Genomic DNA, 24,271 nt, shown 5'->3' on the forward strand with positions numbered 1-24,271 from the left:
TAAAACTTATAGGTTTCCAAGGTTAACTCCTCCCAAAGGTGGGGAGCAGACTCCAAGCGCAGGGCCCGGGCCCATGAGGAGACAGGACGAGGGAGGCTGATCCAAGAAGCAAAAGGCTAACAAAGCTTGTTAGGCTTCGGCCCTAAACACACCTTTCACTGAATGACTGTTTCATTTGGGGACTTCTGGTCCCACAACTGCAGCCAAAGCTAAGGTGCGCGTAGCGGCCTTCGGCTCGTGCTTCCTCAGGTCTGCTTAGGGCCCCCTGCTCGTCTCCCACCCCAGCGAACTGCAGCCAAAGCTAAGGTGCGCGTAGCGGCCTTCGGCTCGTGCTTCCTCAGGTCTGCTTAGGGCCCCCTGCTCGTCTCCCACCCCAGCGCTTTTGAGGTCCCCACGCTTTCTCCTCCCAGATGGAATCCCTCATCCCTCCACATCCCTCAGGTCCCCAATCTCTTTCTCAAGCAGCTTCTGTGTGTCTGAGTGTGAGATTGTGAGTGTGAGTGTGAGTGATTGTGTGTGTGTGAGATTGTGTGTCTGAGTGTGAGATTGTGTCTGAGTGTGAGATTGTGAGTGTGAGTGGTTGTGTGTGTGTGAGTGTGAGATTGTGTGTCTGAGTGTGAGATTGTGAGTGTGAGTGATTGTGTGTGTGTGAGATTGTGTGTCTGAGTGTGAGACTGTGAGTGTGAGTGATTGTGTGTGTGAGAGTGTGTGTGTGAGTGTGAGATTGTGTCTGAGTGTGAGATTGTGAGTGTGAGTGATTGTGTGTGTGTGTGAGATTGTGTGTCTGAGTGTGAGACTGTGAGTGTGAGTGTGAGATTGTGTGTCTGAGTGTGAGATTGTGAGTGTGAGTGATTGTGTGTGTGTGAGATTGTGTGTCTGAGTGTGAGACTGTGAGTGTGAGTGATTGTGTGTGTGAGAGTGTGTGTGTGAGTGTGAGATTGTGTGTCTGAGTGTGAGATTGTGAGTGTGAGTGATTGTGTGTGTGTGTGAGATTGTGTGTCTGAGTGTGAGACTGTGAGTGTGAGTGATTGTGTGTGTGAGAGTGTGTGTGTGTGTGAGTGTGAGATTGTGTGTCTGAGTGTGAGATTGTGAGTGTGAGTGATTGTGTGTCTGAGTGTGAGATTGTGAGTGTGAGTGATTGTGTGTGTGTCTGAGCGTGTGTGTGTGTTGTATGTGTGCTTTCTCATACATTCTGTTCTCCACCCACCTCCACTACCCCAAGATGGTTTCAACTCTGTCTTCCTGTTCCCAATGCCAGCACATAGTAGGCCTTTCACAATAGAAAGATTTGGGAAAGGGAATTGAATCAAAGCTGCCCTGTGTGGCATCGTACCCCCGAACCTTGAGGAATCTGCAGAGGAAGCTCATTGGTGATCGCTGCCACAACAAGCCAATAACAAGCAAGAACCCAAACCAACCCGCTCTTTTTTCCGGCCTTCCCAAATCTGCAGCAGCCACGGCGAGACCTATTCTGCCAAAGAAAAGCCGACTCTGTTTCTGAGCGGGGGAGGGGAGAGGGGCATCCTGAGGTGAAGGCCGCGGGCACCGCGCGTCCCGATGACAGCCCGAATTAACGTGTCTCTTTCAGGGGACAAGGCTTGGCTCTGGCAGCGGGCACAGCTGGCACTGACTGGCAGAAGCTACAATGTAACTGTTTCACCCTCCTCCGAAGTAGGCCATACCGTCTCCTCAGGGGAAGGATTAGTCTGTGTGGAGCAGAGAGATACTGGTGGGCATTGTGTGCTCCTAGGAGTCAGAGGAGGCTGGTCCTTCCCGCCTGGCAGCCCGCGTGAGGAAAGGATCTGACAGCCGACCTGCGAAAAGCCGGGACTTCCCAAGCAGGGGGTGTTCCCGCCTCCCAACTGTCTTGATGAAAAACCATTTTTTAAAGCCTCTGGACTTTTCTGGGACTTTTCATGAGCTTACTGCCATTTGCTCTGGTGTATGTGGAAATGAAGTAAAGGATTAGTTACAGTGAGATATACACATGTACTTCATGTCTGAGACCGAAAATATCTTCTGGGATTGTTATTTTTTTGTCAAGAAATCCTTTTTTCCCCAGTCTCATCTTGGATTTTGCTCCCGCTGTTGCTCTCCTGCCTTCCTGAAGCCAGCCCTCTCCTTCATTTCCTTCCCAGCAGCCCCTTCCTTTCTCCATCTCGTTGCAGAGATCGGACCCAAAGTTTGCCGTCAGACTCAGGCAGGCAGCCACAGGCGGCGCAGAGAGGGCCGAGTTTCTGGCCAGGAGAACCAGGTCCAGCCTCGGGTGGCTCAGGCTCCATCAGTCCCCCTGTTCTCCCCACCTCCAGGAAAGCAGGGGGGCGTGCGGCAGATGCTCTGTGGCAAACCTTTGGGGGGACACGGAGAGGAACGGCGCAGGCGGGCGGGAGGAACTTTCCCGCAATGAGCTCACGGACCCACTGGAGCAGCTACTTGAAGAGGGACCTCGCCCGCGCCCGTGTCCGCTCATTGGTGCACGTGGTCTGCCTCCCCGGGAGAATGGACGCTCACTGACGGCAAGCACGGTTTTGATTTTTGTCTCTGCATTTTCCAGACCTGGCAGAGGTTGCCCAATAAAAGCTTATCAAATGCTTTGTGGATGAGGGAGCTGATGTTTCTGAGCCCCCATTAGCAACAAAATCACAGGAGTTTGACAGTGACCTGCGGACGTAATGCTGCTTTTTACTGTGAAAAGAGTTTTAAAAGGCCGGCCCCTTATAAGAGTGATATTTTTACATGCAGAAAAAGCTGGAGAGCCCAGCAGGTACCTCTGAGACCGAAGAGATGGGCCGAAGCCAGCGGACGTTGATGATGTTTTGGCCACTGGGCTCCTGTTCAGAGAAGTGGACAGTGTCCTCTTCCTGACGAGTTGGTTTAAAAAAGGGTATTTTAAGTAAAAAAATATTTGCGTGTGCGAGGGAGGGAGGGTCATAATTCCAAAATGGGTACATTTTCCAGGCAAAACAATCTAGTTATTATTCATCATGGCGGGCTGTCTGATGGCAGACTAGTACAAATGGCAGGCTAGCCACTGGACTTAACAGTTCTGAAGCGCTTGCTGGTTTATGATGCTGTGATGTGAGTAGGACAGGGATTAGTCTACCCACTCTTTGGATGAAGCAACTGAGGTCCAGGTAGACCCCATGACTTCCCTCAGATCACACGGGGAGAAATAAAGGACCCAAACAAAAATCTGATTTTGAGCCTATGTTCTCACCAGTCCACTGTGCTGCCCCCCCTCCCGCCCTTCATTATTAGCCACATCACGAAATAATCCCCAGAGCTAACTGTGATTCATTTCTCCAGAGGTGGGTCTTACTTTGCCCTCTTCACATTTGGTGCCCGCCAGCACGAGCCCAGGGTCTGGCAGGTCATCTCCCAGGTACACGTGAGTGCCGCGGCACAGGATCTTGCCTCCTTCCTGCAGGGGGATGTTGGTTTCTATGGAAACAGCATTGGTACCAATGACTGGCCGGCTGGCTCCTCCTTGGCACTGGATTTTCCCACATTTAGCATCTCTGGGAAAGGGGAACAGAAGCACAAAGAGCCCTCAGAAAGGACAAGCCACTGAAGGGGCCGCGGCCTCCTGGGGGTCGGCGCTCCCTCGGCCCACCTCCCACCTACCTCATTTCACATTTGGCGAAGGAGCTTTTGGAGTTCTTGCCGCAGTTCCCGTAGGGATCCCCGGCAGAGTTGACTCTTTCAAAGCAGATCCCGGGGGCCGGTTTAGCGCCTGAAACCAAAGCAAATCAGCACTTTCATCTCCAGCAAATGTTTTTAATCATTTCCTTTGAGCCGGTCCGGGCTTTTAGGGGAAGGCAAGCCGGCTTCTGCCCGCAGAGAAATCCCATCTCCCGTCCGACCCTTTCCTGAATACTAACTGGCCCTGCCGGACCCCGGGGATCCCACTGACTCACGGCGTCTCTCAGATCCGCCAAGCCAGGGGCAGAGGCTGCGGATCGGGTGTCGGCGGCTGCCCTGGGCCCCTGGGTGCAGAGGGAGCTGACCAGCAGGCTCACTTCCTTGATCCACTCAACACGGGGAGAAAAGACCCCAGAAGGGCAACAGGACCCGGCTTGGACGTGATGAGAAAAGTCTCACAGAACACTTTCAGTTCCCTTAGTTCTCAGGAACCTCAGTTGGTTGAGACCCCAGCTTATTTTAGAAGGGAGGGTTGTACCAGAGTCTTTGGGGGCCTTGCAACCCAGAGCTGACCCATTCAGGCTGATGACCTTGGTTGGGCAGCCGGCGAGCACATCCCTTCTCCAGCTGGGGAGCACCGAGGCAGGAGCTAAGGGAGGATCTGCCCCAGCGGGCTTTTACATGATTTCAGATCATATGCTCTCCAAACTCCACTTTCTAAAGACTTCATGAGAAAAGCAGGAAAAGTCCCCATAATTCTGAGAGAATACATTTTGCCATGATTCAAACCAGTTGCATCTTTCTCCAGGAATGCTGGGATTACAGCTTCAATTCATTAGCAGCATTTCACACTCAGAAGCCTGACTAATAGAATCTCCGTCACTAAAAAGAGAGCGAAGAACATTGCCAGCCAAATGTGGAAGCTCGAAAAGCTGTGGGGGAAACGGCCCCTTTCTTTGCTTAACGTCTTGTGTACTAAAATTAGAAAACTGGGAAAGCGCGCCACTGAGAACTAAGTTATTTTCAGAAATTTTGGAATAAACCCTCTTAGAAACTGAGTCTTTGGGCTCCCTCTTGTAGGTACCTTCAAGGCTGAGCTCATGGCTGGTCTCCTCCATGGATCCTCCCTGATTCACCAGGGGGTCACTTCCTTCTCCATTACTATTTATGTATATTTACCTAGGGGTCAGTTAGTTGGCCAGCTTTTATTAGGCATAATTTGGTGTAGTCGCTAGAGAGCTGGCTTCTGGGTCAGGAAGTCGCAGGTTTAAGTGCTGCTTCCCTCTAAGGATCCCGGGCCACTCTCAAAGACTAAGTCACATGGAACGTGCCATCCGTGTCCAGAGAGAACTATGGAGACTCAGTCACAAAATCTCAATCTCAAAAACATAGTTTTACTTTTTTTTTGTTTGTTTGTTATTTGTTAGCTTGTTTTTTTTTTCTTTTTCATGTTTTTTTGATATGGTTTTTCACAGCATGAGAAATATAGAAACATATTTAGAGGAATTACATGTTTAAAATATAATGGATTGCTTACTGTCTTGAGAAGAGGGGAAGGGGAGGAGAGGAAGAAAAATTTAGAACTGAAGGTTTTGCAAAAATGAACGTTGAAAACTGGGTGAATTTGGAAAAATAAAATATTATAATAAAAAAAATAAGGACTTGAATTTGAAAAAAAAAAGACTAAATCAAGAGGAGGTGCTCGTCTGAACTGTAGGAAGGGTAACTTCCAACTCCAATGAAATCACATCCTTTTGTCCCCTTTCCACAAATACACTTGGTATAGCCTGTATACATGGCAGACCATGTATACATGTAGGTACACAGATGCATGACATGTATGTGCACATAGATGTGCATGTGTGTGAGAGCATGTGTGGTACCGTGCCGGAAGGAGAGGACGTTGGGTCTGGATTTAATTCCCCCTCAGAGGGTGATGTCTGTGAGCACGAGTCAGACACTGAGACAGCCATGATCCAGGGGCTCTCTTGTGGACCCGTCGCCCCCTTGGCTGACAAATCCTGTCCTGTTTCAGGAGCCTGTCAGACCCTGAGGGCAGCTCCTCCCTTGTGCCCCCTCCTAGGGACTTAAAGCTTTGTGGAGTTGGACCAGTGCCCTTTTCAAAGACCCGGAAAGGGCAGAAAGGATCTGGAAAAGTGGCCCAGGGGAGAGGGGGGCACAGACAGCCAGGCCTGGCGGCTCAGTCCAGGTTAGGGGCCGAGTGCCCGAATTATGGATCTGTCTGTCTGCCCTAGGACGGGACTCGTATTTATGAGGCTTCTTGGAATCACTGGGACCCCGGCGATTGCTGGCGCTGTGGCAGGTTTTTGTTAGGGAGGAGACCCCAGATCAGAAACTTGAGCTGACTTCCAAGGAGGGATCAGGCCTGTGCTGTTCAGAAATCAAAATATAACACACAAGATCCTGTGTGTATGCATGTGCGTACATGTGCATGTATGTGTGTATGTGTGCATGCACATGGATGTTTAATGGCACACGGAGATCTAACCTGCACCAGAAGATTGCGTGTTCTAGACTATGCGTATTTATTAAAGTTCAGTAAAACTGAAAACTTCACTAAAACTTTTGGGAAACCACATGTGTGAACATGCATGTATAACGTGTATACATATACACACTAAGCTCTCTCCCTCTTTCCCTTTCTCTCTCTCTCTCCCTTACTTTCTCCCTCCCTCTCTCTCTCCCTCTCTGTTTTCCCCTCTCTTTATATGTTTGTCTCTCTTTCTTCAATCCTATTTTATTTAATTCTTTGTCTTCAACTGTAAAATGGGTATCAATAACAGTATCTCTCTCCTGGGACTGAGAGACAGATAAAATGAGAAAACATTTGTGAAGCATTTTGTAAACCTTAAAAAAGCTACGTCAATGCCAGATTTTCCTTTTCTTCTTGTCATTGTAATTATCTTCCTATGAAACTAAGGTTCTCAAATAAAATGTCTCCCAAATATTCCATACATGTGAATTTGAATGAGATTTATGTATAGATTCTTCGTGGGTTTTGTTATTGCCATATAGAAATGTTAATCATTTTTATAGATACTTTTAAAAATCCTTCTTCATTAAAGCAACTAATTAGTTTGCTGATTTTGTGCAATCTTCTTTGTAAAACAGCATGCCATTTGCAAAGGATAATTTTACTCCTGCTTTGACAGTGCCTAAGCCTTTAATTTTTCCTGCCTTATTTTTACAATCATTACTTCTAGAATAATATCATATAATGATCCAGAGAGAGAGCATCATTGCTTTACTCCTGTATTTGCTGAAAAAGTTTCTAGTACTTCTCCATTAATAGCTTTTGAGTTTAGATGTGTGTTTTTGCTCATATTAGAAATTAGTCTAGGAGGATACTGGGAAATTGATGGAGTAGATTAGAAAATTCCAAGCTCTCCAAATTTCATCCATAAGTAAAATAAAAATGTGCCTCTGGGTGAACATAGACCAGCAAAAAACAAATAAGACTTGGTAAAGAACAGGGAAGCTCAAAGAAAGACTGGGGAAGTTTGGCCTCCATGAAATGTAAATACCCCTGGGATAACTCAGATGAAATAGCAAATGGGGAGTGCCTTGGGGCTAGCTGGGTTGGAGGTATCCTCAGCTCCCAAGCATAGGATCTATCACCTCCAGGCAGTAAGAGAAGTTGGGTCTGAGTCTGGGAAAATTGAGTGAACCTCTGCATGTAAGAAGCCCAGCTGTGCTGATGAGATGTGGCTCTGAAGGAGAAGAAACAAGTACACCTGGGAAGTACAGAAGCAGTGGGGTAGGGATGCTGCTGGCTGCTAGCACCTGCAGGAAGGGGAAGTTCTTGGTTTTGGGTCCCAGACCAGAGAGCGGAACTGATGTAAAGCTATCCCTCCCACTCCATGCTTAAAAGGGATTGCACTAACAAGTTTTTATTTAAAAAAATAAGCAAATAAAGGAGAACTTAACCATAGAAAGTTACTATGGGGATAGGAAAGGCTGAGTTCATCTTCAGAGGAGGATACTAAAGTTAAAAAAAGCCTCTCCTACCATAAAGAGTAACATTATGTCCCAAAAGAATTTAGAGAACTTTAAAAATCAAATGAGAGAGAATGGATAATTAAAAAAAAATCCAAGAAGATTATGAAAAGAGATTCAACAAACTAAAAAAGAAGATCATGAATCTTAAAGAAGAATATGCCTCTTGGAAAACTAGAATTGGAAAATAGGGAAAGAAAAAGTCCTACCAAATTCTTTTTATGACACTGATATGCTGCTGATACCTAAACAGATAGGATCAAAACAAAGAAAGAAAATTATAGACCAATTTCCCTAATGAATATTGATGCAAAAATCTTAAATAAAAAGTTAATAAAGAGACTACAGTAAGTTATCACCAGGATAATATCACCATGGCCAAGTAGGATTTATACCAGGAATGCAGGGCTGGTTCAATATTAGGAAAACTATGAGTATAATTGACTATACCAATAGCAAACTAACAGAAATCATATGACTTTCTCAATAGATGCAGAAAAAGCATTTGACAAAATCCAATATCTATTCTTATTAGAAATAGTAGAGAGTATAGGAATAAATGAAGTTTTCCTTAAAATGATTAGTAGCATCTCTCTAAAACCAATAATTAGCTTCATATGTAATGGGGATAAACTAGAAGCATTCTCAATAAGGTTAGAGGAGAAGCAAGGTTGCCCACTATCATCATTGCTATTCAATAGTGTATTAGAAATGTTTGTTTTGGCAATAAGAAAAGGAAAAGAAATTAAAGGAATTAGAGTAGGTAATGAGGAAACAAAATTTTCACTTTTTGCAGATGATATGATGGTATATTTAGAGAATCAACTATAAAAATGACTAGAAACAATTAACAACTTTAGCAAAGTTGCAAGATGCAAAATAAATCCACATAAATCATATAAAATCTATATGTTACAAAAAAAAAAGTCCAGCAACAAGAGATAAAAAGAGAAATTCCATTTAAAATAATTGTGGATAATATAAAATATCTGGGACTCTACCTGACAAAACAAAACACTTTCCACACAAATAAAAGTAAATTCTAAACAATTGGAAGAATATCAAGTGCTCATAGATAGGCTGAGCTCGTATATAAAAATGACAATTCCCCTTAAATTAATCTACTTTTTCAGTGTCATCCCAATCAAATTGCCAAGAAATTACTTCACAGAACTAGAAAAAATAATAAAAAATTTCATCTGAAAGGACAAAAAGTCAAGAATTTCAAGGGAATTAATGGAAAAAATGCAAATAAAGTTGACCTAGCTGTACCAGATCTAAAACTATATTATAAAGCAGTGGTCATCAAAACCATTTGGTACTGGCTAAGAAATAAAGTAGCAGATCAGTGAATAGGTAAGGTTTATAAGACACAATAGAAAATGACTCCAGTAATCTAGTGTTTGATTAACCCAAAGACTCTAGCTTCTGGGATAAGAATTCACTATTTGACAAAAATTGCCAGGAAAACTGGAAAATAATATGGCAGAAACTAGGCATTGATCAACACCTATCACCTTATACCATGATAAGATTGAAATGGGTTCATGATTTAAACATAAAGTATGATAATGTAGGAAAATTAGGAGAATAAAAATGTTTATCTCTCATATCTGTGGAGAAGTAAGAAATTTGTGGGCCAAAGAAGAATTAGAGTACATTACAAAATGTAAAATGGATAATTTTGATTATATTGAATTTAAAAGGTTTTGTACAAACTTAATGTAGAAAAGATTAGAAGGGAAGCAGAAAACTGAAAAAAGGGTTCTGATAAAGGTCTCATTTATCTAATATATATAAAGAATTGACTCAAATTTATAAAAATACAAGCTATTATCTAATTGAAAAATGGTCAAAGGATACGAGCAGACAATTTTCAGATGAAGAAATTAAAACCATTTCTAGTCATACGAAAAATGTTCTAAATCATGTAAATTAAGACAGCTCTGAGATACTGCTACATACCTCTCAGATTGGCTAAGATGACAGGAAAAGATAATGATAAATATTGAAGGGGTTGTGGGAAAACTGGGAAACTAATACATTGTTGATGGAGTGGTGAACTGATCCAACCATCTGGAGAGCAATATGGACCTATGTCCAAAGGGGTATAAAACTGCATATCCTATGATCCCCCAATGTTTCTACTGGATTTGTGCCCTAAAGAGATTATAAAAAAGGGAAAAAGGACCCACATGTTAAAAAATGTTTGTAGCAGCCCTTTTTGTAGTGGCAAGAAACTGGAAACTGAGTAGCTGCCCCTCAGTTGGAGAATGGCTGAATAAGTTATGGTATAGGAATGTAATAGAATATTATTATTCCATAAGAAATGATAAGCAGGATGATTTTAGAGAGGCCTGGGGAGACTTACATGAATTGATGCTAAGTGAGTAGTACCACAGCAACAAGATTATATGATGATCAATTCTGATGGATGTGGCTCTTTTCAATAATGAGATGATTCAGGCCAGTTCCAGTGGTCTTGTGATGGAAAAAGCCATCAGCATCCAGAGAGAGAGGGGCTGTGGAGACTGGATTACAACAGAATTTTCATCCTTTTTGTTGTTTACTTGCTTTTTGTTTTCTTTCTCATTGTTTTCCTTTTTGATCTGATTTTTCTTGTGCAGTACGATAAATGTGGTAATATGTATAGAAGAATTGCACATGTTTAACATGTGTTGTATTACTTGCTTCTCATTACTTGTGGGAGAAGGTGGGAGGAAGGGAGGAAGAAAAATTTGGAACACAAGATTTTGCAAGGGTGAATGATGAAAGTTATCTTTGTATATATTTTGAAAATAAAAAGCTATTATTGTAAAAATAAAACTTAAAAAAAGGAAAACTAGAATTGGGTAAGGGGAAGCTAGTGAAGAAATAATAAAAGAATAAAAAAATCGAAAAGACATAAGAAAAACAATACATCTTGAGAACAAATCAAGAAGAGAAAATGTAAGAATAAACCTACTTCCTGAAAGCTATGATCAAAAAAAGAACCTAGATACCAAAATCCAAGAAATAATCCAAGAAAATTGTCCTGAAGTGATAGAATAAGAGTGGAAAGTAGAAACAGAAAAGAAATCTACCAATCACCACATCTTATAATCAAAACGTGTAAGAACATCATTGCTAAATTTTGAATCCCCCAGATCAAAGAGAAAATTTTGTAACTAACAACAGCAACAATAACAAAAATTCAAACATATTGGAGCTACAATTAGAGTTACACAAGATTTATTATCAACTACATAAAATATCATGGTCCTGGAATATTATATACTGACAATCAAAATAACTAGGGTTGTGACTACATTTTATATCCAGCAAAATTAAATATAATATTAAATGAAAAAAAAAATGAACTGTCAGAGTTTTAGGAGTTTGTTGCAAACAAGCCTAAACTCGATAGAAAATTTAACATGTAAGGGCCAGTATCAAAGTCTGATTTCAAGGAACTCAATAAACACAAACCGTTATGTTCCATACAAGGGTAAATTGTATCTCTAAGACTGTTATTAATAATTGAATAGTCCAAAAGAAAGATTGGGATAGAGCTGAGTATGATGTGTTTATAAAAAAAGCAAACCCTGCAGAAAAAGGGAAAAACAGTAATTATACTATATAAATGAGATGCAAGAATAGGAAAAGGGCTAGTAGTCCTCAAGTCCTGCTTACATTGGGAATGGGTTAAAAAGGGGGAAACACATACATACAGACATACATACGTGTGCATGTGTGTGTGGTACTGAGAAAGGTAGAGTACCCTCTAAAATTTATAAAGAAGAGGTGGAGGAAATAGAATAAGGTGGGGATATAGAAGGGTGTTTAAATTAATATGAATGGGACAAGGTATTCCGATTAATGGCAAAGGGATAAGAAGGAGGAGGATTGGGGTAGAGGATAAGGGAGGGATTCTTGGGTAGGGTAATAGCTAAATAATAATAGCAAGTTAGCAGGTAGAAGTTGAAAAGTGAGCAAGGATAAGAAATAATAGCTAATGTGTGTAAATGTATGCATATATGTGTGCATAAGTATATATGTATATATGTGTGTGTATATATATACTATACATATACATACATATATATATACATACACATACATCTATATCTATATCTATATCATCTTTATATATGTGCTTGTCTGTAGCCTGCTTGGGAGGTAAGAGGGATGAAAGGGGAAAAAAGAATAAAGTAAAAAGTACACAATGGAGAACAACAACAACAACATCAAAATCTCTACAAGGGAGCAAAGAAAAGATGGACAGTTCTGACTCTAATGCGTTTTATTGTCAAATATGCTTTCTTGAAATGGAAGTTTATTGTTAGATATTTTGAATCCTCTCATATGTTCTGCTATGGGCATGGCAATTTCTTTTCTTTTTCTGTGTTTCTTTTTTAATTTCATATTTTTCTATTTAAATTTTAAAATAAAGAAAAGTTGATCTTCCTAAACATATGGGTTTTTAAGATAATGTATGTAAAGTACTTAATGCTCTATATAATTGCTAGTTGTTAACTATGAATTCTGAGCCCTTACTTCAGAATAGTTCTAATGTTTAGGTAGAGATGAAACTCTTCCAAACTTTGCATCTCTCTCTCTCTTCTCTCTCTGTCTCTCTCTCTGTCTCTCTCTCTCTGTCTCTCTCTCTGTCTCTGTTTCTCTCTGTCTCTGTCTGTTTCTCTCTCTGTCTCTGTCTCTGTCTTTCCTCTCTGTCTCTCTGTCTCTCTCTGTCTGTCTCTCTCTCTGTCTCTCTCTGTCTCTATCTCTGTTTCTCTCTCTCTCTCTCTCTCTCTCTCTCTCTCTCTCTCTCTCTCTCTCTCTGTCTCTCTCTCTCTCTCTCTCTCTCTCTCTCTCTCTCTCTCTCTCTCTCTCTCTCTCTCTCTCTCTCTCCTCTCTCTCTCTCGTTAACATCTGACCTCTTTGTAGTGGAAGTAAAGTTTGGTTTTCTGGGAACATTTAGATCATGTCTGTGGAGAGAGAGGCAAGGAGAAATTGGGGGGAAATCTGACTTTGGGGACTTTCTATACTGGGTCTTCTGCTCTGAGATGCCTGGGGAGCCAATGACCGTCCGCCATGTTTCCTGTCTGGCCACCCTTTTCTCCTCAGTGGCGCTTGCTCCAAGTGAATGGGGTTCAGTTCAGTCTGATCATTAATTGAGGATTTCTGGGTGCTGAGTGTCCTTGGTCCATCTAACATGGTTCTTGGTCCTTATCCAAGGACTTTTCCACCCTTTGTGGGGGCGTGTTTTCATTGGCTTTAGGGGGATGGTGAGTAAATCAATCAGCCTCCATCGTCCCCCCCCACATAATATGTGTACAAAATAAATCCAAGGCAGTGAAGGGTGAGGGAGGATGTGAGGGGCCAGTATCTGGGGGAGCAGCAAAGGCCCCGAGGTCAGTGAAAAAGCCTTTGGCAAGAAGGCCTCGGGCCCACACTGGTGACTCTTGTGGTGACTCTGGGTCAGATGGTTCAAGATGGGAACGAAGCAGAACAAAGGCTCTGCTGGGCAGAGTGGGAGGACTAGGGTGGAATGCCCATCCTTCACTGAGCCTGGCAAGGCCTGGAAAGGCTCTGGGAGAATCTGCCCCTCCCTCAGCAAAGACCTCCTGTTCTGTATCAGTGACCGTGTCCTCAGCACTCAGAGGAGCGTCTGGGAGGGAAGCCCTGGCAGTGGCGTCCGGAGACCTGGCAAAGGCTGGGGCTGTGCTCCTGAGCGAGGTGGGCTGGGGACTGGGTTGCCTGTCCGCTTTTTACAATCTGTCTTGCTATTGCTACCACATCTGTCTGTCTCTTACACAGCTGTCTTGTTCTCTCTCCCTCTCACATCTATCTTCCTATCTATCTCTGATATATCTGTCCAGCTGTCTTGTTCTCTCTCTCACTCCTGTCTGGCTTTAAGATTTGCCTAGGACTTATCTAAAGTTAACACCACTGAGGAGATGAGGACAGTAATGTCCAGGTATGACCGTAAACAGAGTCTTGCTCACTGTCCCAAAGCTAGAATGCTTTTGAGGTGTCCAGGCCTCCTTGGCTCCTTTTTTGTTATTATAATTACTTCTTCCCAGAGTTGTTTGTTCTCACAAAGATAACTTCAAGTTTCGAGATCAGTATCTGAAAGGCTTCAGAAATCTGAAAGGGTTCGAGGGCAGCCCCAAGAAAATTGGGTCCCCAGGTATCACCCAGGAGGTTTTAAACCCAAAGTGATGCTTTAATCACCACCTCATTCTGTGCAAGAATCCTCAGGAAAAAACCCAAAGCTCTAATGAATTTAACTTTGCCTTTGTCCCCTCTTAGTACTCTGAGCCCAAGACCTGTCGGTCAGGGCTGGGCAGTGCAGACCACCCAGGAGCTAGCCGAGGAGCTAGGGATGCTGACCCACCCACTGGAGGGGGCAGCCAAAAGCTGAAATCAGCTCTGAGCCACCACAGGGACGGAGAACAGAAAAAAGCAATCTGTCACATTAGGCAAATGAAACTGGAAAGGGATTAGGAGATAGGGTGGAGTTGGAACTCCTAAGAAACAAATTAGGTTAAGGTTTAACTCAGGAGTTCTGGGATCTGTGATAGAGACTCTTTTTTTCTTTCCTTCTTTCCTTCTTTCCTTCTTTCTTTCTTTCTTTCTTTCTTTCTTTCTTTCTTTCTTTCTTTCTTTCTTTCTTTCTTTCTTTCTTTCTTTCTTTCTTTCTTTCTTTCTTTCTTTCTTTCTTCCTTCCTTCCTTCCTTCCTTCCTTCCTTCCTTCCTTCCTTCCTTCCTTCCTTCCTTCCTTCCTTCCTTCCTTCCTTCCTTCCTTCCTTCCTTCCTTCCTTCCTTCCTTCCTTCCTTCCTTCCTTCCTTCCTTCCTTCCTTCCTTCCTTTCTTTCTTTCTTTCTTTCTTTCTTTCTTTCTTCTTTCTTTCTTTTCTTTTCTTTTCTTTCTTCCTCCTTCCTTCCTTCCTTCCTTCCTTCCTTCCTTCCTTCCTTCCTTCCTTCCTTCCTTCCTTCCTTCCTTCCTTCCTTCCTTCCTTCCTTCCTTCCTCCCTCCCTCCCTCCCTCCCTCCCTCCCTTCCTTCCTTCCTTCCTTCCTTCCTTCCTTCCTTCCTTGATTGGTTTTTCTGAAGTAGTAAGCATAACAGGCAGGACTCTCATGTCCTTGATGGTGTGATATCACAGCTGTTTCTTGGGTATACATTTGCATCTCTCACCATCTTTGTACAAGGGCCCCCACTGATTAGAAGGCCTGCCTTCTGCATACTGGCCTCTGGGAACCCCGAGCTTCCATCACACACTGAGGTATTCCCCCCCCCCCCCCAGTCAGAAGCACATTCTCTTTCTGGAAATCCTGTGTTCTTTCTCAGATGACTTTGTCCGAGGCAGCTGCCTCCCTACTCCCAGCTGTAGAGCTTTATGCTGAGGACTGAGGACACACACACAAAGCAAGCATGTGCTGCCTCTAGCTGCGGGGAGGTATTGGACTGGCCCTGCTGGACAGGAGCAGGGTCTCCAGCCTTTGCTGGGAGCCTCCCCCCTGCCAAGGGGCCATCAGGAAGATATTCTCCCTTCCACAGAGGGATGAAGCAGGAGCAGCCCCTTTCAGCACCATCTGCCTGGACACTACCGGAGAGTGGCCCTCAGAACCAGCCCCTTCCCTGGCTGAGGGCGCCTGACCCCCATCGGCCCCTTACCTGGTCCCCAGAGAGTGACACACTGCTGCTCATGGGTCTGGCAGATGCCATTGTAACAGTAGCCGTCCACCCGGTGGCACGGGTGCCCGTCGTGCAAGTAAACGTTGGCCGGGCAGTGGGGATTGGCTCCGGTGCAGAATTCGGGCAGGTCACAGGAGTTACTGGAGGCTCTGCAGGCCGTCCCAGCTGCCTTCAGCTGGAAGGAAGGGATAGAAAGGAGTTATGGGAGAGCCAGCATTCCTGGGGAGAAATACTGCAGAACCATCTCAACACGTGCCCCTGAAAAAGTGCAGATTGGTCCCTTTGGCCCCGGCCAGAGAGAGGCACGCTATCTCAGCCAGGGTCCCCAGCTCACCAAGGTCTTGGCTAACAAGAGGAGCCCGATATCAGGATCCGTTTCCCCTGCTGCCACCTCCACATGAGGGTACACCAGGGATGAGTCAGGTTTTCAGAAAGGATGCTTTAGTTGGCTGCCACTTTTGAAAGAATATGTATGTTTTTGTACTGAGCTTTACCCCAGTGGGTTTTTGACATGGGCTTTTCAGCAGGGGCATGTGGGTATCCCCATGACCCCAGCAGACTCTGTGGGCACAATAATGCAGCATACTCAATGTCCTGTGCTACGTTAGGGCTTCAAGAGCCTGGGAGCAAAGAGACCAAGGACTTGGACAGTGATTCATTTAGTTTAACTCCTGCTGCGGTCACTGGAGAAGCTGCTGTCCAGATCTCAAACTGGCCAGATCAGACCTACTTCTACTACGAAAGGGCACACATTTCGGTTTTCAGCCTTCCTGGCTTAGGTCTCAGTACCATGTCTGTATCATAAAAGGAGTTTGGTAGGACTCCTTCATTCCCTATATTTTCAAATAGTTTATATAACATTGGGGCTAATTGTTCTTTAAATGTTTGGCAGAATTCACATGGAAATCCCTCTGGTCCTGGGGATTTTTTCTTAGGGAGTTGATTAATAGCTTGTTCTATTTCTTGTTCTAAGATGGGACTGTTTAAGTAATCTATTTCCTCCTCTGTTAATCTGGGCAGCCTATATTTTTGTAGGGATTCTTCCATTTCACTTAGGTTGTCAAATTTATTGGCAAAAGTTGGGCCAAGTCACTAAGGACACACTTTTCAAAGACGGTGTCCATCAAGAACTCCAATGCAGTGACTACATTTGAAGCAACAGTTTAATGTGCACAGACGCCAGTTAACTAAAAGCCCCCAGCATCCCTCCCTAGATGAAGGCCTCCCAGCACACTGGCCGAAGCCGGCGGCAGATTTGCTGGGGGCCATGGATCAGAGTTATTCAGGAGAGGAGAGCGTGGATGGTCTGGGACCGGCATCGTTACAAGAAATACTCAGATCTACAAGATCACTGACACATCAACACTCACCGACGTCTCCAAAATGCTTAACCTCCCGCTGGTTCTTCCCTCCTACCCAGGATGCTTCTGGGCATTCTTCTCCCATCAGCAATTAGTAAATACTTGGAGGATATCAAGTGAAAATCTGTCTCCTTTTAACTCCACTCCTCCCCAGAAATCATAGAAGACATTTGAAAGTAAAATCAAAATATATTTTTAAAAAGGTCTAATTAGGCAGCTCCTCCTTTATGCTGATGTGCATGCAGGTAACCAGGGGGTAGAGACAGTGCCGGGTAGAGGAAAGCACATGGAAGAACACCCTGGATTGGAGCCTGAGCTTTATGACTTGTGGGATCCTGAGCAAGTCACACCATAGTTTCCTCAAGTGAAATGTGAAATGGCTGGACTAGGCAATTTCTTTCTTTCTTTTTTTTTTTTAAATTATAGCTTTTTATTTACGAGATATATGCACAGGTAATTTTTCAACACTGACCCTTGCCAAACCTTCTGTTCCAATTTTTCCCCTCCTTCCCCCCCCCCCCCAGATAGCAGGTAAGGACTAGACAATTTCTAGGGCACCTTGACTAGGATTTCTTTTTTCTTTTTCCTTTTTTCCCATTCTATCCTGTTCACATCTTGCTTGTATTTAATTGTTTTTACATCTCTTCTTCATTAGCTTCTAAACTCCTTCAGAGCAGGGACTGTTTTTGCCTTTCTTTGTATGCTCAGCTCTTAGCATGGTGCCTGGTGCATAGTAGGCCCTTTATATATACTTCAAGTTCTTTGGTCCCAAAGAACTAACAGCTTAGTCCTTTGTTGCATTTCAGAATAAACTCAAAAGGGCATTTTTAATCTAAACCCTAATTCCAAGGCTGATGCCTTCACTGACAAAGCAAACGGATTCAACTCTAGAAATGTGCTCATTTGGCCTTTGTTGGGCAATCTTTTTCCCGATGTGTGAAAGGCAAACGATTAAAGAAGAGGGGGAAACTCTACTGGCTGTACAGGTGGACACAACATCAGGTAAGAGGTCCTTTGTACCAAAGAGAGCCAGAGGTGAAATGTCACAAAGGATCCAGGCCTTGGGATCCCATCTACAAACTCAATGGAGAGAAATGCTTGATTCCAGAATTAGCGTGGCCACAGGCAAGTGACTTTTCCTCTCCGGGCCCCAGTTTCTCTATCTGAAAGGGGAAGGGGAGAATGAGGTGGGGTCTCCGTAGTGCCCAAGACTGATTACAACTTAATGGCTAATGACACCTTGTGTCATAGGAAGGTCGAACCAAAGGCCCTCAGAAAGCCGGGAGCATCCTAGAAAGACCAGGCCTCTGTTCCCGTTCCTAATGAGAAGCACTGACCGAGCCTGCCCGGCCTCCTGCCTGCCCGCTGGTGGCTCTGGGCCGGTCCCTGCCCCGGGGCCTACCTGGCAGTTTTCACAGCACAGTCCATGGGCGCACACGGCCTCGGGCTTCAAAGTGCAAGTGGTGGCGTTGCAGCACGGATTGGTGCACTCCTGCAGACCCCCCCCAAACATGAACAAGTGAATGGAGAGAGAAACGGAGGTGGGCTTCCATTGTCATTTCTTCCCGTGTGGGGACCTGACTCACAGCTATACACCGGGGGTCTCCCTTTGTAGGGGCCTGAACACGGGCCTGCACTTGGACTATACTGAGCATTATTTCCAGAATCCTGAGGGGAAGGGAGGTTAATGAGCCAGGAAGAGTGAGAAAAGGGAGGTCGCCGTCACCGGGGCAGACTGGCGAGAACCCAGGGCATCCGCCTCAGTGGCAGGGCAGCGCCCCAGTGCCCAGAGACTCTGCCAAGCAGAGTGTGTATCTGTGTGTCCGAGTGTGTGTGAGTGTAAACACACTCTTTTCACTATCTCTATACCAGCTCCAAGGGAAGAAACCTGGGGTCCTTTAAGGCTGCTCTGTTTGTGGAGTTGGGGCCTGTTACAGTCCGGCAGAGGTACCAGGGGGACTCAGCCCAGGGGGACCCTCCCATCCTATCCCATCCTCCCCGACCCTAAACAAAAATGTCTGTCAGCCCTGCGGGATTATAGCTACGCGGCCCTGCTGATCATGGAGTCACCCCACTACAGAGACCTGGAGGGCATAACGGCCTTCTTTGGCTAAATTAGCTGCTGTTGCTTTCGGTCCCATCAAAGACCTTTCACTAAGAATCCCAGGCCTCCTCCTAGACCCTGACCCCTTAAGCAGGAGACTAAGCAAGGGGAGCTTCTGGGAATGGTGGTTTTCATTTAGAGAATGCTCAGTCACATAAAGGGAAAAAAATAAGAATTAGATAAGAGGATTGAAAAGATATTGGCAAGCTGTCACCAGCTCGCTACCGGGACCCAGTGAGCCTGCAGCGAGCAGCCAACAGCTCGCTACCAGGACCCAGCGACCCTGCGGTGAGCAGCTGCGCAGCTCTTTGGGTTGACCCAACTTTGTGTACGTATGGGGAAACTGAGGCATGCTGGGCCACTGGACCCTGTGTCCGTTTTGGTTCTATGTTTATCAAGCAAGAGAAGTCCTCATCACGTTTAATTCTGAGCACCTTATGGCGCAGCTCCCGCAAATTAGTGAATGCTAAAACTTCATGGAAAAAGAATGATCAAACAGGCCAAAATGGTCTGTGCTCTTCTCCTTTTCTCCGGGCAGGGCAGGCTATGCAATGGCTGCAGCGAGGGGCAGAGTCACAAAGATGGTATGGAAGCTTGCCTCAGGTAATTGCCAGTGTTGCACACTGGGTAACTCTCTGCCTCTGCCTCAGTTTCTTTGTCTGCAAAAAATGGGGATTCTAATACCTTGAATACTTATTTCAGTGGTAGTTGTAGGGATGGGGTGAAATCATTGGCAAAGGCCTTGAAACAGGCAGCCCGGCTTGGGGTACAAAGCACAGGTATATATACATTTAAGTTCGGTTGGGGCATTCCTGACAAATCACTTTGTCCCGCCAAATCTTAGTTTCCTCCTCTGAAAGATGGGGACAATAATTGCTGTCCCAGAGGATCCAGTGAGATAAGGCACATGTGCTCTGCTAGCTTTAATGCAGTATAAAAATGAACACTGATTCATCTGTTTTGGGCCCAGACCTGTGATTTTAGTGGTAAAAAGGCTTATTATTATTTCCTGAGCCTGGGGTTAAGTGACTTGCCCAGGGTCACACAGCGAGAAAGTGTTAAGTATCTTAGGTTGGATTTGAACTCAGGTCCTCCTGACTTCAGAGCTGGTGTTCTACCCACTGCGCCACCCAGCTGCCCCATTATTATTATTATTGTTCTTGTTGCTGTTGTTAAACTTGGAGGTTATTTCTTCTTCAGAGGATTGGAGGCAGATTCATAGGCTCATAGATTGAGAATGGGACAGTGCCTCCAAGGCTCCTCATTTTAGAGATGAGGAGACTGAGGGAACAGCAGTGACTGGTGTGGGTGCCCACACGGGAAGTCAGGGCAGAGCTGAGATTCAAACCCAGGAGCCCCGAGTCCCAATCCAGCCTGGTTGCTCCGCACATCGTAGTGGAGATTTCTACCCTTGGCTGCTCGGATGTCTCTGAGTCGCTCAGCAGGAGCTCCCCCTAAAGCAAACCATGTGGGGACTCCCTTGCTAGGCAGGTGGGACAGAACGGTCAAGGGGAGAGCTGACGGAAGTCACAGAACAGCCAGAGATGGGAGAGAAGAACAAGAGCCGCTTCAAGGCCGGGGCCGGGCTGAGACAGACGCTTCCCTGGGAGGAGTCGTGAGTTATATTAATTTAGTTTAATAAGCCATTACATGGGGCTTAAATCAAAGAGAAACGACTGCAAGTTAACAGGAGACCTCCTGAGAAATATGGATCTGTTAAATTAATTTGGGTTGTTTTCAAGTCATTAAAGAACACTCCAAGGAATTTCCGCTTTGCAAACTCTAGTGTTATTTAAAAAGTTTTCTTGCGCTCGTCTTCCAAGGAGTTTCTTTCATGCTATCATTAGCACTAGCTTCTGCACCGTCAGGTCCCGTCAGGTCCCGTCAGGTCTCACGAACAAGCTAGAGAGCCCTGAGAAACAGGAGGAAGGAAGGACGGAGGGAGGGAGGGAGGGAAGCAGGAGGGAAGGAAGGGTGGAAGGAAGGAGAGAGGAAGAGAGGAAGGAAGAGAGGAAGGAAGGAAGGAAGGCAGGAAGGAAGGAAGGAAGGAAGGAAGGAAGGAAGGAAGGAAGGAAGGAAGGAAGGAAGGAAGGAAGGAAGGAAGGAGGGAAGGAAGGAAGGAGGGAAGGAGGGAAGGAAGGAAGGAGGGAAGGAAGGAAGGAGGGAAGGAGGGAAGGAGGGAAGGAGGGAAGGAGGGAAGAAGGGAAGGAAGGATGAGAAGGAAAGGAGTGAGAGAGGGAGGAGGGAGAAGATGAAAAAAGGAAGCTCCGTTTCCTCTCAGGCAAAAGGCAGCGGACTTGAATAGCAAGAGCAGGAAGGACAACATCCGCAGAGGACCTGAGCGCCCCGCTCGGCTCCCCAGAGACCTGGCCACTCAGAGTTCCTGTTCAGCTCCTGTCACTCCCGGATCAATGATCAGCCTCAAAGACTCAGGGTCGGAAGGAAGCCAGAGTGCTTCTGGCCCAACCTCCTCATTCTACATTTGAGGAAACTGAGGTCTGGTGGTTTAGCAACCCCGGGTGGTGGGGAGTGTGCTGGTGAGAGGCCTGGGGAGGGTCTCTGGGGATGTGGCCCTTTGAGCCAGGAGACTGTCTCTGGAGCAGCTTAGGGCAGGGACCCTCCACACCCTCTTCCCCAGACACATCCACCCCATTTAATCATTATGGAGACAGAATGGCAGAATGGAGGAGAAAGGCCACACCAAGGTCACGGCATACAGGAGGCCACACCTCACAGGGCCACGCCACGAGCCACACCAGGCAGGGGCCACACTGGAGGCCACACCAGGCTGGAGGCCACGCCAGGCGGGGACCACACACCAGACCTGGAGCCACGCCAGATGCCCGTGGTGGCCCTTAAGGTCGCTGGTGGGGCGGGGGGGGAGAAAGGGCTTACGTCTGGTTCCCCACAGTCACACTCCTCGCCTTCTTCCACATAGCCATTGCCGCACTTCCGGCCCCCGAAGGCCTCTCTGATGTCGGGCAGGTTAAAGAGGCACATGCCCATGCCCTTCTCCAGGCTGCTCTCCACGTCCCTCCGGCTGCAGCTGCTGAACATCACAGGGAACGGGTAGCTGGGGAAAGAAGAGAGAGCCTGGGTCTGCGGGAGCCTGGCCTGGCCCAGCCCCTAATCCCCAAGCTTCGGCGTCTGCGGCGGGGAAGGGAAGGCGACAGGAGGGGGGGCAGACCCCCGCTCCCACCCCCGGAGCCGGCCGCTCCCCCAGCCTCGCTCTCTCCAGCCCGGACACAGACCCCGGGGTCTCCTGCCAGCCGGGAGGCTCCAGGAGGCCTCAGGCTGACGTTGGCCAGCAGCTGGGTGGGCAGTGGCCGGGGACGGACTGCGACGTCCTGGTCTGAGGCGCTCCGGGCAGGGGACCCTCCGTCAGTGCAGGCCGCACCTCCTCCGCAGTCTGGTCCCAAGCACTTTCTTGGGAAACTCAGTAACTTAGGGAGGGAAAAGTCCCCACTGGTAGAACCTGAACCCAGACCTTCCTGCCTCTGAGGCCGAGTTGCTTTTAACTGGCTAAAGAGCTGGGGGTTGCTTGAGCACTACTGAGAGTTCTTCCTTCCTCCCCATGACCTTGCATGCCCACCCCCTGACCATCTCTGCCCCTCCCCCAACCTCAGACTCAGCTCCCCCCCCAACTGGGGGTGCGCCTTTTGCCTTTGGGCCGCGGGGCTACTTCTGGCGTCCCGACACTGGCTCTTAGTTGTCCCCCTTGTTCTGGAACCCCTTTTTTATTCTTCCCCAGTAGAACGTAAGCTTCTTGAGGGCAGGGCTCGCCTTGCTGGTGTTCAGCCCAGCTTCTGGTATACAACAAGGGCTTAATTAATATTCTTCTTAATCTTTACATCCCATATTTACTCAAGCACAGGTTACATTTACTTACGGACCATTCTTCAGTACCTGCCTCTCTCCTGATAGAACGTAAGCCTGAGTTTCACGTGTCTTTTGTTCCAAGTAACAAGCCAGAGAGAGGAAAGAACGCTGGATTTGGATCGGGGCTTTGGCCCCAAACCCTGCCCCTGTCACTGGCCTGGCCACTCCTCTGAGTCTCAGTTTCCTCGTCTGTAAAACGAGGCAGTGGCACCAGACAGTCACAATTTACAGCTGGGATCTAAGGGCAATTGGAAGCGAAGGGCCTGCACACAGTAGGTGCTTAATTATTGCACGCCAAGCAGTGAAGTCATCGGCAGGGTCAGAGACCTCAGCGCCGTGTCCGAGCGACCCCCCTCGCCCGGGCGTCTTGGCTGCAGAGCCCTCAGCGCGCCCGTTCCTTCCCTCTTTCCTAGCATGACTATTTTGCCGTTTAATTTCTCTGGGGTGCTTATTACCCATTTTATTGGGTCGTGAGGAACGGCTGCTTTCCTCTCTCGCTGCTGGGAGAGTCAGTCTCTCATCTGATGCTTTTGTCTGGGATTCTGACATTGCACAAGATCGTGTCTGGCCGTTGCGTCGGAACTCGCTCATCTCGTGATCACTGGTGGTTTTCAGCGTCCCTCTGAGGATTTCTGGAAGTGCGGCCTGTTTGGGGGGGTCACTGGGGTCATTTTGGGGGGCATGGAGGAGGCCGGCTCCCCAATGAGCCCTCGCTCTGCTGCCTTCCAGAAACCGCCGACAGAAGGACGCCGGACCTAAGGCTATGATGGGGAGAAAGCTGGCAGTCCCTGTTACCCCGCAAGGGGATGGAGGGCAAACACTTGGACTTGGGGGTTTGTCCGTGCGGGGAGGGCCTGGTGAGAAGTCCTTCTGCCAGAGCAGAGGGCAGCCTTACAGGCTTAACTTGGGGCCGGAGAGTTAAGTGTTTTACCCAAAGTCAAACAGGCAGATCTGTCAGAAACAGGCCCGGACCCGAATTTATGGACTCGGGGGCGGCTCTCTCTCCAGTGTGTTTATTATCTGGCTGACAAGTATACAAGCTTCTTAAAACCAAGGCCCCGTCCATTAGAGTGGAAGCTTCTTGAGGGCAAGGACCCTTTTATTCATTTCTTTTTCTTTTATTTCCAGCTCCAGCCGAGCCCCTGCCACAGCGGATACTTGAGAAGTGCTTGTGGAACTGGGTTATCCTTCCTCTTCCGTCCTCTCGGTCCCTGTGCCAGGAACCCAGCAGAGCCATTACACGACAGCCACAGGGGGCCGGCCCTCCCTCAGCCCAAGCCCATGGGACGTTCATCTCCCCACAGGAGGCGGCTTCAGGGGCGTTTCTAACTCCAACCTATGGCCCTCCGGCCTGGGTGTCAGTTTCCTCTTCTATTGAAAGTGAGGCGGTCGGGCCAGATGGCCGCCATGGCCCTCAGCAGCTCTCGAGCCAAGAAATCCTAAGGAAATCCTTTCAATGGTAATCTGCTGGTCATGTCTACTCTGGCATATTAGAAGCCCAAGTCTAGAGACTCGGACCCAGTCTCTAAGTGGTTTCCATTGTTTTTGTTTATAGTTTTGTTCTCTAAGATAACTATAAAAGAATGA

General features: G+C 46.6%; 1 protein-coding gene across 2 annotated transcripts in view; it reads right to left on the reverse strand.

Annotated features, from left to right (window-relative positions):
* ADAM12 (ADAM metallopeptidase domain 12) overlaps positions 1 to 24,271 on the reverse strand; it is a 326,616-nt gene that overhangs the window by 30,678 nt on the left and 271,667 nt on the right. For both annotated transcript variants that reach the window (XM_074297152.1, XM_074297153.1), the window contains exons 12-16: positions 21,701 to 21,878; positions 18,104 to 18,193; positions 15,320 to 15,515; positions 3,625 to 3,733; positions 3,320 to 3,518 (exon numbers count right to left, since the gene is read on the reverse strand). In XM_074297152.1, coding sequence (XP_074153253.1) covers positions 3,320 to 3,518; positions 3,625 to 3,733; positions 15,320 to 15,515; positions 18,104 to 18,193; positions 21,701 to 21,878 — 772 coding nt within the window. The remainder of the gene's footprint in view (positions 1 to 3,319; positions 3,519 to 3,624; positions 3,734 to 15,319; positions 15,516 to 18,103; positions 18,194 to 21,700; positions 21,879 to 24,271) is intronic.

The sequence above is a fragment of the Sminthopsis crassicaudata genome, chromosome 2 (genome assembly GCF_048593235.1).
Source record: "Sminthopsis crassicaudata isolate SCR6 chromosome 2, ASM4859323v1, whole genome shotgun sequence".
Classification (NCBI taxonomy): Eukaryota; Metazoa; Chordata; class Mammalia; order Dasyuromorphia; family Dasyuridae; genus Sminthopsis; species Sminthopsis crassicaudata.